General features: G+C 43.0%; 2 protein-coding genes across 2 annotated transcripts in view; one reads left to right on the forward strand and one right to left on the reverse strand.

Moving 5' to 3' along the window:
• T265_07558 (hypothetical protein) overlaps nt 1–1,501 on the reverse strand; it is a gene marked incomplete at both ends in the record, with an annotated part of 4,563 nt that extends 3,062 nt beyond the window's left edge. Inside the window, one exon of the mRNA XM_009173108.1 lies at nt 1,349–1,501. Coding sequence (XP_009171372.1) covers nt 1,349–1,501 — 153 coding nt within the window. The remainder of the gene's footprint in view (nt 1–1,348) is intronic.
• The window catches only part of T265_14321 (hypothetical protein), a gene marked incomplete at both ends in the record, with an annotated part of 7,630 nt that extends 2,864 nt beyond the window's left edge, over nt 1–4,766 (forward strand). The window contains 4 exon segments of the mRNA XM_009173117.1: nt 44–157; nt 1,258–1,338; nt 1,344–1,493; nt 4,641–4,766. Coding sequence (XP_009171381.1) covers nt 44–157; nt 1,258–1,338; nt 1,344–1,493; nt 4,641–4,766 — 471 coding nt within the window.
• Nucleotides 4,767–12,932: the final 8,166 nt, after the last annotated feature.

Genomic DNA, 12,932 nt, shown 5'->3' on the forward strand with positions numbered 1-12,932 from the left:
GTGGTTAAGGCGAAAACCTGCTGGCAGATAAATTCGTGGTTAGAACCTAACTGAGAAGTCTCGACTGCTCCTGTCTTGGTTTGGGCGACCTAGCAGTATCTCAGCCCTCGTGCTTCCTTCGGGTGACCTCGCAGTTATGCAACAAAAGGACGTTACAGTTGACAAATGATTATTTTTTTATTGTTGTGAACGCAGGGTGATGTTCAACAGAGAGGTAGTCAGAATACGTTGCACCAAGTGGTTGCTACCACTTTTGCTCCGAAAGGTCCTTCAGTTCAATGACCCTAGGCATGCCCAGTTGTTGTCATGACAACGCTGTGTTGCTGAGATCATAAGGACCAGGTTTTATGGGTTTTGCCCAGTAAGTGAAGTGTTTCCTCGGTTGAGGGTTAAATTGAGCGAAACCTGGGAACTGCAGTTGATTGCGCACATTACGCCCAAGTGGGAGGTGTCGCCAATATATCACAAACTCTGATCTGCTTGCAGTGGTGAAATGCATCAGCGATTTAACCCTGATAATGTTGGTATGAAGGGGCAATACACCTGTCTGGTCGTAATAATTTATGGGGAAACAGCATTCAACCGGCTGCAATACCACAGAGCAATTTATCCGAAAAAAGCGGAATAAACACTGATAGGTGAGGGCTGCATCATAACACAGTGTTCGATTAATCGAGTGGCTAGACAAATACAGCAACAGCTGTACATTTTCAAAGGGCCGGTAGACAAACTGTATGAACCCATAAGATATCCCTTCAGGGCCTATTCTATTACTAAAAATAATAGGTATGCAAAAATGTCATTGTGAAATATATGCAATACAAAGCTTTACATTTTTGTCTCACGAAGCTGCCCACTAATTGTGCATGGGTTTATGCTAAAATTGTAGTGCAAAACGAGCAATTTAGCTAATCTAATCGCGTGCATTATACGGTGAAAGTTATATGATGTTTCAGTCAGCCTAATCTTCACGATGCAACAGCTCGTATCTCGATCCAGTGACAACATTGTGACAAGCTACATATAAGTGGATGGAGACTTGGTAATTTTTCGTGGGGTTGTCTGTAAATTTACCTAGCCTTTATATTAATGCCTGTCTATCGATCCAGTGTTTCTGGCTTTCATAGATTTTTGTGGAAGTTTGCATACAATTTCCTATTTTTTGCCGCAGGATGGCGTCTTTGACTGTTTAGCATAAATTACCAGCCCACTATTTGGTGGCAGTTTTGTGAACGTTTCTCTAAAGTGAACTNGTAGTCGGTTGTCGAATTCGTAGAATATGTGCTCATATCACTCTCGATTGAACAATCGTCCTGCCATACTGTTCCGATCATCCTGGTGAGTACACATCTGGAGGGGGAAAGCAATGGACTCGAGTTTTGCTCTTATTAGAGCTCAACAGCAGCGTACATCCAATAGTCGTGCCGGGGTTTGAACTCGAGGCATCTGACATGCGAGGCAAGCATGTTACCATTAATACACCAGCGCACGCTGTACGCATCTGATTTTCACGTCTCAACGGGCGAAAATGCTCAAACTTGAGCGAGAAAACTCGAAAATACCATTTTATTCCACGGTCCCATCCACAGACAAGGAGATGAGACAGCCATATCTTTTCGGTCAGCTTTTCATAGGTAAATTGAACACGGTATTTTGAAAACAGTAACCAGACGATTACCATTTTATCGAGACTACGTCGCTGACATTCTTACTATCCATTATTATCACACCAAAAGTAAGACGATTCTAATCACTGTTAATCCGTATGCTACATTCGGCAGTTCGCTTCACCGTGAAGCTAAAGGTCCACAACACCTTTCAGGTTTCCCATGTGAAGTTAAGAAACAAAGTGGAATGCCTCAGTATCGAAGTTCAACGTGATCTTACTAGTAGCTTTTTGGACACGATGTACAAATAGAATCTTGTCAAGAGTATGGCTGGTAAGGTCTGTACAGATGAGACACTAGGTAAAGGATCTATACGCAATTCGCTAACTCAGATACTCGGAGGATTTCGCGAAGGTGGGAGCTGTCCAGCGGCTAAGTTGCCCTACCTGAATTAAGCTGCCACTCATAAGCTATGATGCTTGAGAAACAATCAAGCTAAAACCAACTACTCCGTACAGTTAGGGATTCACTTGAGTAGCGATCGGTTCCCCAACACAAACAGCTTGAGTAAGACGACACTTTCATGCTAATATATTTATTCGGTTGCGAATGTTCCGCAGGCCACGTCGGTCGGATGACTCGACGCTTATCTCAAAATGAGTACATGGCGTCGTGTGGTGGAATCAGACAACAGGAACAGGCAGTTGTTACTCACTTCATCGACACAGATCGACGGATCAGTCTGAGTCCTTCAGCATGATGTATCAAGCGCTATCAAATCGTCCCAAGGTCGTTATCTAAAACGCACTCGCAGCAGCAGAGGCGATCACCATTCGCCTACAACAATCATCCTCGTATCGTCAAAAATGCCGGGCAATGGTAATGAACCTGGCCGAGTAACAACACGTCGTAAACGACCCTACCTAGATGAATCAACTAAGGACTTTTTTACTGCGCTCTTCACCATCTAGTGTACTTTGTGCTCCAGACTTTTGGCAACCATTCTAGGATTTCTGATCCCCCGGGACTCCAAATTTAAGTAAGATGCTCATCAACCACAGTGCCCTGTCCTCCAATCAACTTTTACTGTGAAAATGATGGGTAGGCATACGCAGTGAAAATCAGCATAGTTATAAATCCATGGTTTGAGAAGCGTGATATTTTCGTGAAAAAACTATTTCCCTGCATTAGCCTCCTAACGGTCTCCTGGGCGAGTGGTTTAAGCAGCCTAGACAGGTTGATGTTTATGGTTGTCGCTATGGTGTACACGACATGGGTGCAGCGGCTGAAGTCTTCTAATTCTTCTGGTTGTCGCATTCCCTACTTGATAGTGTTTTTTGGTCGACCATCACTGGCTATGAGGGTGGGTTGCTGACACAAAGCATGCATGGCTTACATGTGGTGGTCAATGGTGCTCACACAAGGAGCAAATGCAAGCCGCACCTTTATACTGTGAAATTTACTGTTCTTGGTTCTCACAGTCAGCAGAAGAAAAGCTGGATGTGTCGACAGGATAGCAAATAGTTCACACCATTCACTCTCCCAGGATTTGGTGTCTATTCCTTTGCATGAAGGTAGTAGAATGGTCTGGGTGTAGCCTTGATCTCATCCCGACCCACCCGCGCACCGAAGGCGCAAAGATGCCAAGGTCTATCGTTGGGCAAGTGGCTACTACCAAACTAGTTTGGAAAAGCAACAGTGCAGTGCACATTCTCACTAAGAATACAGTGATGAGATCTTTAGAGGTTTCGGTACGAAATGTCCTCAGTATTTTCACTTTATGGTGTCTGCGAGCCAGTAAAGTATGGGTATAGATTATGATGATACGTATCAAGTGTTAAACGGCAATCGTTCTGATTCACAACACCCGCATTTGGACAGTCCCGCCCTTGTTTTGGCACAATTATTCAAGTGAGTCCACACAAATCTGCACTGGACTTGAGTTTTGCTCGTATTAGAGCTAATCAGGGGGTGCATATTTTTTACTACGTCGAGATTTGAACACCTGACATGCGAAGCAGCGCATGTTACCATTACTCCATCAGTGCACTTTGAAAGCACCCAGATCATCAGGTTTGAACAAGCAAGCTTGTACTCGTTCGAGTGATACGACAGGTTTGTTCGACGTGCCCGCACCTACCTGCAAAATAATCGTTCTATTCCAACCACATTTGTTGAAGTCACGGGGAAGAGTATAATGGATTCTCTGGTGGTGTCAAAAACGTCTCCTCCCTTCTTAAACAAATTCTTATTTTTCCTATATTGCTTTTCCATACTGTAATACTCTTCAGCTTGGCACCCGTATGGTGAAACGTGATATCGACAGATTAAAAATAACAATGGAAACCGCATGAGTTTAGACATGAGGCGGTCATTCTCCCTGTAGCTGACTCACACACACCAAGTAGTGTCAATCAGTCAGCTTAGGACAGAAAACACCAGAACATGGAAGACAGTAACTAGGTCAACAGCCTCAGTCGTGTACCTTCCAGTTTCCACCCCACCCAAACATCCATCCGTCTTTGTTCCTGCTGCGTGAAACCACCGATCTTTATCCATAAACTGGCCAAAAGCAAAGCATTTAGCATTGTCCGGAACACTGTCCTTGTGGAATTGAATCAGTTTGCAACCACGGGAGTCTTGTTTTCATGAGACATTTATACTTTCTAGATATACGTGATCTGTGGCTCTCTCCCTACCGAGTACGTGTTTTTGAATATGGAGTGTCGACGCTAGAAAGCCAAAATTAGCCCCCCACTTGAATTTCTAATTTCAAATATCGACTTCAAACTCGGATGTTAGACTTCCTCAACTCGCTGATTTTTCTCCGTTAGCTTTCTGAATTTCACTAGTGGAAATTCGATATCCGGAAATTTTGTGCAACAGTCGGGTAACAAAAATGATACGGTGTTTTCTTTAACAGTCCATTTTTCCGGAAATGCACATTATAGTTTCTTTTCTGATTGCAAACATGAACTCAAAATGGCTTGGTGGTTAAGGCGAAAACCTGCTGGCAGATAAATTCGTGGTTAGAACCTAACTGAGAAGTCTCGACTGCTCCTGTCTTGGTTTGGGCGACCTAGCAGTATCTCAGCCCTCGTGCTTCCTTCGGGTGACCTCGCAGTTATGCAACAAAAGGACGTTACAGTTGACAAATGATTATTTTTTTATTGTTGTGAACGCAGGGTGATGTTCAACAGAGAGGTAGTCAGAATACGTTGCACCAAGTGGTTGCTACCACTTTTGCTCCGAAAGGTCCTTCAGTTCAATGACCCTAGGCATGCCCAGTTGTTGTCATGACAACGCTGTGTTGCTGAGATCATAAGGACCAGGTTTTATGGGTTTTGCCCGGTAACTGAAGTGTTTCCTCGGTTGAGGGTTGAATTGAGCGAAACCTGGGAACTGCAGTTGATTGCGCACATCACGCCCAAGTGGGAGGTGTCACCAATATATCACAAACTCTGATCTGCTTGCAGTGGTGAACTGCGTCAGCGATTTAACCCTGATAATGTTGGTATGAAGGGGCAATACACCTGTCTGGTCGTAATAATTTATGGGGAAACAGCATTCAACCGGCTGCAATACCACAGAGCAATTTATCCGAAAAAAGCGGAATAAACACTGATAGGTGAGGGCTGCATCATAACACAGTGTTCGATTAATCGAGTGGCTAGACAAATATAGCAACAGCTGTACATTTTCAAAGGGCCAGTAGACAAACTGTGTGAACCCATAAGATATCCCTTCTGGGCCTATTCTATTACTAAAAATAATAGGTATGCAAAAATGTCATTGTGAAATATATGCAATACAAAGCTTTACATTTTTGTCTCACGAAGCTGCCCACTAATTGTGCATGGGTTTATGCTAAAATTGTAGTGCAAAACGAGCAATTTAGCTAATCTAATCGCGTGCATTATACGGTGAAAGTTATATGATGTTTCAGTCAGCCTAATCTTCACGATGCAACAGCTCGTATCTCGATCCAGTGACAACATTGTGACAAGCTACATATAAGTGGATGGAGACTTGGTAATTTTTCGTGGGGTTGTCTGTAAATTTACCTAGCCTTTATACTAATGCCTGTCTATTGATCCATCTGGCCTGGCTTTCATAGATTTTTGTGGAAGTTTGCATACAATTTCCTGTTTTTTGCCGCAGGATGGCGTCTTTGACTGTTTAGCTTACCAGCCCGTTTTGTGAACGTTTCTCTAAAGTGAACTAAAAAATACTCGGCTTCCTACCATAAAACTCGGAATTGGCTTTCAGGAAAGGCCATTTCATACTTTCAATTCCGCAAGAAAAGATTGAATCAAGTGTCAAAGGAATGCTCTTCTTCCGGTGTTCAGTTGTTAGGCAAACTCAGTTTCATTGGCCTTTTAAACGAGTGATCCTGAGGAAGGAGTTTACTCCTAGAACAGAGTTTTGGAGAGTCAAGTTTTGACACCCTAATGAGAAACGTCACATCTATTGAAGAGCACTTCATCAAAAAAGTGAGAAATGAGATTCACACCCCATTGCTCGAAGTGTTGTAAAATAAAGCCCATGTGAAAATGCGCCCCAAATTTTGCGGTTGATTAAGAAATTCGAGGATGTGACAAAACTCCGGGCTGATTTTCTCCTGATTGACGTCCACCGAGTCAATGGGAGGCTCCGCTCATATTAATCCACCTTAAATTTTATGTGGCTAAGGTATATATATATATATATGTATAAATATATATATACGCATTTAAACCTATTGAGAACTTGCTGCTACAGACTCAACTCAGTTAGCTTAGGAGTTATGCATGACCCTCCGAATGCTATCTGGATAAAACTTGCAGCCTGTAACACAAAAAGTGATTCTCTATTAACGCACTAGATTAACTAAGAAATGCTACCCTGTCAAAACCAAAATCTCGGGATATAGACTCATCTGTTTGACAATATGGAACGATTTTAACTTAAAAGGCAATATTTCAAATCGCCTCATAAAATGCCTCTAGATGCTGAGTGAAGATGAATTTTAGACCTAGTTTAAACATCCTGGTACCCATCCATAAATGGTTAGCTGGTCCAACAACGTGCTATGCTAGACCCCAGAACAAGGTTGTTTGCTTCTGTCTTGCTTAACTGTTAGCAGTTGTGTAGAAGACACATCCATAGCCGTGAACTGGCCAGTCCGAACAAGCCTGAGGTGAAACTAGTTCTTTCTTAGAGTGGTTCGAAATTGTTCTGTCTTAGAATGAACTGTTGTGAACATTCTGCCTATCGAAACCTTTATTATACATAGTACTGTCGCCTTGACTGATCAACTGTTTGCCAAAGCTACGGCTACCTGGTAGGCTATTCGCACAACGGTGTGCGCCATCATTGCTCTGGAGGGGGCAGGAACTAAGTGCATTAAAGCTGAAAATGCATGCTACACATGCACAACTCGAGAAGATGCGGAAGAGACAATAGACATAATAAGCCACAAAGACAATGTCAGACATTATAATTAGATGGAGGAAAGCGTGACGTGCTGAGCAAGATCAACGTCGAATTGTGTAAATTTTGATGGATAGATGAGAAAATTGGTCAATATCTTGAGCTGCCAGTTGTCACACTAGAAACATACGGAATAATTCTGAGAACTACCAAAAATCTAAGCAAGGATCTAAATGAAAACTCTAAAGTGGGCTACAAAATCTGCTGTTCCAAAAATCCGTCGATCGACGTGAGAACCGAGTGAAAGATTGGTCGCAAATCTGACCAGTTTTTATCACAGCAGGTTCACGCTGCAAACAACTAGATGAACCCTCCCAAAAGAGTTGACTTTGAAAACCAGAATTTACTTATCAAAAGAGCAGTGATAGTCCGCCGAAACGCTTGGAAAATCGAGGATGGGGAACCTAGATTGTCAGTTGGTCGTGTATATCTCTGGTCAAAAGAAAAGTAAATTAACGTGACCAAGCTAAGCCAAAAACGGAACTTCGTTTCGTGAACAATGAAGTCCGAATATAGCAATTCTGTAGGAAACAACACTAGGTAAAGGTAGAATGTTCGGTCTCTTCCAGAAAGTGGTCTCACTCTGCAGAGATCAAAGGACAGCTCAATGTTGACGGGAAACCCTGTTTTGGACGTTTTCGATGAAGCTTTCAGACTCCATTTTGGTCTCGCTTGTAACCTGCCACATATTGTTTATGGACAGACCGTGTTTTTATACTGTTGCGAAAACATCAACTACACCCGCCAGCTGTCGAAGAATTTCCAGCAACCTTATGGGTAGTGTATTACGTCTATACATGTGTCGCGATATCTCGAATATCGTACCAACTGAAACCTGAGGCGGCCTGGTGCAGCAGTTGCTTAAAGACATCATAAACGAGAAATTCAGCTGGGTTCCAGGTGAGTCTCGCGCAAAACTAAAATGGCTTGCAAACGAGTGCATTTCCTAATAAAAGAGTATGCTTTGTTTGTTGTGGTTCCATTCCGTAATGAAGTTTTAGTATGCAAAGCGCCATCGAATTGCTTGTTCCTCTCATTTTTCTACTCCTATTTCAAGGGTAAAAACTTTCAGAATTTCGGCAACTATTAAGCGAGGCAGATTTTCGTTTAATCTGTGCAAGTAACTCCTAGAACACAGCGTTGCTTGTTAAAACGATGCGAAAAGCGATGAATACCAATATGAACCAAGTAAAGAAAGCAGCGCCTTTCAGACACGTGAAGTTATTCATTGTTCATCACTTGGTAGGAATATTTATGCAAGGTATTCATTAACTTGCGTAGAAGCTTTATCTTCAGTTTCTATTATATATCCATGATTCCGTTCTTCGGTCCCTACGTTATCGAAGACTCCGCTTCGTCTTCGTGTGACGGAATTTTGTCAGTATGTGTTTAAGACAATCTGACAATCAAATGTCATCGGGAAAAAAATGGGCCGAGGCGTTTCCATCCACACAAAAATAATTTCTCCTCCGTGCTATCTGCAGATGGAAGAAAATCGATTGTTGAATAAACCAATTTTGAAATCGACCATGTACCGAAAGGGGGCTTTTTAGAAAGAGCCGAACGACTGCTACCAGCAGACATCACCCTTTTAGAACTGAGACTGCTTAGGGTAGATGAAATAGTTGAAGGGATAAAAGCACACCTAAACCTCACTCACTTCGTTTTTGACTCCGTGGTTTACACTTAAGAACAAAGTCCAGCAATGGGATCTCCAATATCCCGGTTTTGGCTAATATTTTTATAAGGTTTTGAACAGAAAGCTTTGGCCAGACTCCTGTGCCCACCCAAGATATGCTGGTGTTGTGTAGGCGACACTTGTGTCGTGATGGAACGAGACAAGGTCAATGAGTTTTACAACTATCTGCGTGACCTGAATTCACACATCAAATTTCGTACGGAGATAGAAGTAACTTCGGGTACACTGACCTTCTTACACTACATAAAACATAGAACATAAGAACATAAGGAATTGAGACCACACTGTACGAGAAGCTAACTGACAATGGGGCAGTTTTTAACTACTCGTCTGCCCGTCCGAAGTTGACATTCGCTAGTACTACCTCATCAGTATTTAGGCGTGTAAGAGCCCCGTGCACAGGAGTTGATCGGATAGTGGCCCGAAATTGGAGTAAAGAACAAACTTCAGGGTAGTGGATATCCGGCCAGTTTTATTAGGCGTCAATCGCAAAGGGTGTTGGTACCGGTGACGAACCCAACAGGGAATGGATTGGGATTGCCGTTATTCCACATAAACCAAGAGCATCGGATATCATTCGAAAGATTCTAAACAGGGCTAACATAGGATTAGCTTTCCAGAAGGGAAACACTCTCATCTCTGCACTGGTACAATTGAAGGATCACATTCCGGCGAACAGAACCAGCAAATGTGTCTAAAAAATCAAGGTAACGACTGCACTAAGGTATAAATAAGAAAGACGGCCAGGGAACTTCATACCAGAGTCGTTGAACAGGCCACCAAGGAACGCAGATGAATATCGAGCGCTACTGAAAGACTCAGCTATGGCGGAACATGCACTGGACACGGGACACAAAATAGATTCAGAAAATGCTGAGGTTTTGAGGCAAGAACTACGATCCAAGTCACAGAGACTGATGGCCGAGGCGCTTGAAATCGCCAAGCGTCCCAATGTAAACAGGATAAAAGGCGTAGAACTGTGGAGAACGGCCTTGGATCAGCCGAAATGACACGGGTTGGTGTGCGGTTATCAGGAGTCATTACCAGAAGTAGCTTAGATCTGAAGTGCACTTAATCTCACCCACCTTCCCCGTCCTTAACAAAACTGTCGTAGCACTCACAAGCCTACACGGACGGACGAAATCTAACAGTTGCAACCAAGGTGAATCACCAACTGAAGTACCTTGGATGATTAGGTAACTAAACCCGATCGGAACTAATTTGAAATTCTCCCAACCCATCAACGCAAAATTTTGGCAACCACACTAACCAACAAGGGTCATGAATTGACACTCAACACTGGTCTAGTGAGCTAATATGAAGAGGTCCTACTGATTGATCCTCCGTTCGCCTTGGAAACTGGCCAAATTGGCGGCCTTTCCACTTGGACTGTGAAGCTTTTAATATGAAGAGGTCCTACTGATTGATCCTCCGTTCGCCTTGGAAACTGGCCAAATTGGCGGCCTTTCCACTTGGACTGATGAAGCTTTTGTGTCAGAAGCAAAACGCTGCTCAGCTAAAAACTACTGATTGTTCACCAAGCCCTTCTTCCTGGGATTTCAATGGGTATCAAAATACGATCGACGAAGAATCCATGAGCAACTGCCCTAGAGACAGTGTTGTTTGAATAGGAGTGATGAAAATCAAGAAAATCGTGTTGGCTTGGTAACGTTTCTCACCATATACGCACAAATGAAAACCGTACATCATTTTCATCTCAAGTACCATACGATTTAACAATCATCAGGTTTTCAGCTTTATGTACCCTTTGAATTATGTACTATCATAAATGAGAGATTTAGATAAATTTGAATTAATCCTCCGTTTTTGCTTGCCGTTTGATAGATAAATCATCCGCGAAGGGGATCAATACTCAGAGTACAGAACCAATTTTCGTGTTCTTCTATTTTTACGGACACGGTCTACTGTCCAAAGCCCAGAAATTGAACTGCTTGACATGACACCAATGGATCAGAGATGAGTGAACCCCCACTGAGAAACCCACTGATATTTTAGTAACCTGCTACCTAAATGTTTCATTGAGAAGAAAACCGATATTACAGTACTGCTCCACCTTCCTACCAGAACAAACAGGGAGAGACTTGTTCGAGGTTTATGCTTGCTGATTGGCCATTGTTTCGAAGTGGGCCAAAAAACCACACTCGCGTGATGCTATCAGTAACCAGGTATTGGGCTGGGAAACCCGTTTGGGATATATGCCGATGAATTTCGCTTTCTGCCTTGAGATGACATAAACTGGACAAATCTCAATCTACTCGATTGGTTTACTCTGTCCTCAGGCTTCTCAAATGGAATTCAGTGTTGAGTTGGAACACAAGGTCGACGGGAACTCTGGCACTGCGCGTACCTGATGAGCCTCAAGTTGGGCAACACCGTTCATGGACTACTGAAGAGTCTTCAGCAACATTATGAATGGCGTGTTCTGTCAAGCGAGTAAACTGCAATACCTCTATTATCTTGCCAATCGCAAACTGAGGCGGTCTTTGTTCAGGACAACTGGTTGCAGAACTTCACAAACGAGAAATGCAGCTGGGATTCAGATGAGTCCCCCGTCAACACGAATCTGATTTGCCAATGACTGTGGTCCGTCAATTGCGCACAGTTTGGTTTTAAAGTGAAACGTAAGATTGATAGCAGCTTCGGAAATGTCCCAATTCATGAGCCCCAAAAACAGCAAAATTGATCGCGGCTCTTCAATCATGATTCAGCTAGATAGATTGTCAAGGATGAAATTCCAGCCTTAGTCCACTGCAATAATCCCACATTTTAACTAAGACTTCACACAACTCCCGGCTGCTTATCGTAAACTTCTGGTAAGTAATTAAAATTTTGCGTAGGACACAAACGAGGAAGATCTTCCTGAGGGTAAAGACTTCCAGAGGTACATATGGATGGAAGCCCAGCTGAACTGCATATTAAATTATTTGTTGTGCACGGTAGAAAACGGAAGCCTTATAATATTACGTTAACTTTGTGCAACTAAAGCCACATAAGTTAGCGCGCATGTGTTTCGATTGGGAACCGTTCAAAAACTATTCCCACAGTGAAATAGGCCAATTGTTTTCATGGCTTTTATACCCCCACATCTGAAAAATGCTCTGTTCCTTCCAAAGACTGACACGTTTAAGACAATTAACCGGCTTCACACTTTGTCCACACATTTTATTTGCGAATACAGCGCACCCATATGTAAGTGTTGCCCTCTGCGAAGACACACGGGCAAACGGGTCCAAATTTTGCGAACAAACATCGCAGCATTATTCAAACACCGCCTCTACAGCAGATTTAGCGGCACTTGGCAACTCAGTTTGAGTGAATGAGGCTGAAAGACCTCCAGGTAATTTACTTAGTAAAATACCCTTGCAAATTCTCTATTGGATGTAAGACAGTTTGCTACATCAACTACCGGGAACTAAACTAAACGAGGAAGGGAGTGTGCTGATTACGAGGTTTTGGGCGTAGAAAATTTCCCTTCCCCTTGTTTAGTGTCCGACCGAAAGATCAGTCAGTGGTATTTGAATGACATCAGTCCTGATGTAATTTGTGGGACTTTGTCATATGGCTGGTAACATCCCTTCCGACAACCTCTCCACAAATAGACAAATGTATCAGGAATTAAAGTATCCCAGAATTGTGACTTCGCTGGATTCCGGAACTCGCTAAGCTCCTAAGAAGAACGTAGAGATGTTCACTTTCGGGCAAATTTTAGAGCTAGTTCTAACCAGAGTAAAATACTTGAGTCTAAAATGAAGCGAAACGATCGGTGGTGTTCGAAACCAAAAACCTTCCCCCATGGATTCCGCCCAAACTGGATGAAACGATTTCATCCAGTATCGAACAGGCTGTCGCCACTTTCGTCTCGTGAAACGGATAGTGCGAATAAAAAACATCAGTTAAAGTGAGATACTGTGGGTGGGTGTGTGGGTGTGTGAAACAACTGGTTGTCTGGGAAGAGAACTGGCTATTTTAAACAGGTTGTTTTTCACCTCCGTGTAGGCCAGTGAGAATGGCGTGCAGCCACAGTTAAGCCTGCCAATAGTCTCAAAAGCTACTGCCGCTGACGGCAACGGCGAATATTTCCAAGAGGCTATATATTTAAATCAATAAATGTTACGTCAGTTGGGCCCAGTCAA

Source organism: Opisthorchis viverrini, assembly GCF_000715545.1.
Source record: "Opisthorchis viverrini unplaced genomic scaffold opera_v5_174, whole genome shotgun sequence".
In the NCBI taxonomy this organism is placed as follows: domain Eukaryota; kingdom Metazoa; phylum Platyhelminthes; class Trematoda; order Opisthorchiida; family Opisthorchiidae; genus Opisthorchis; species Opisthorchis viverrini.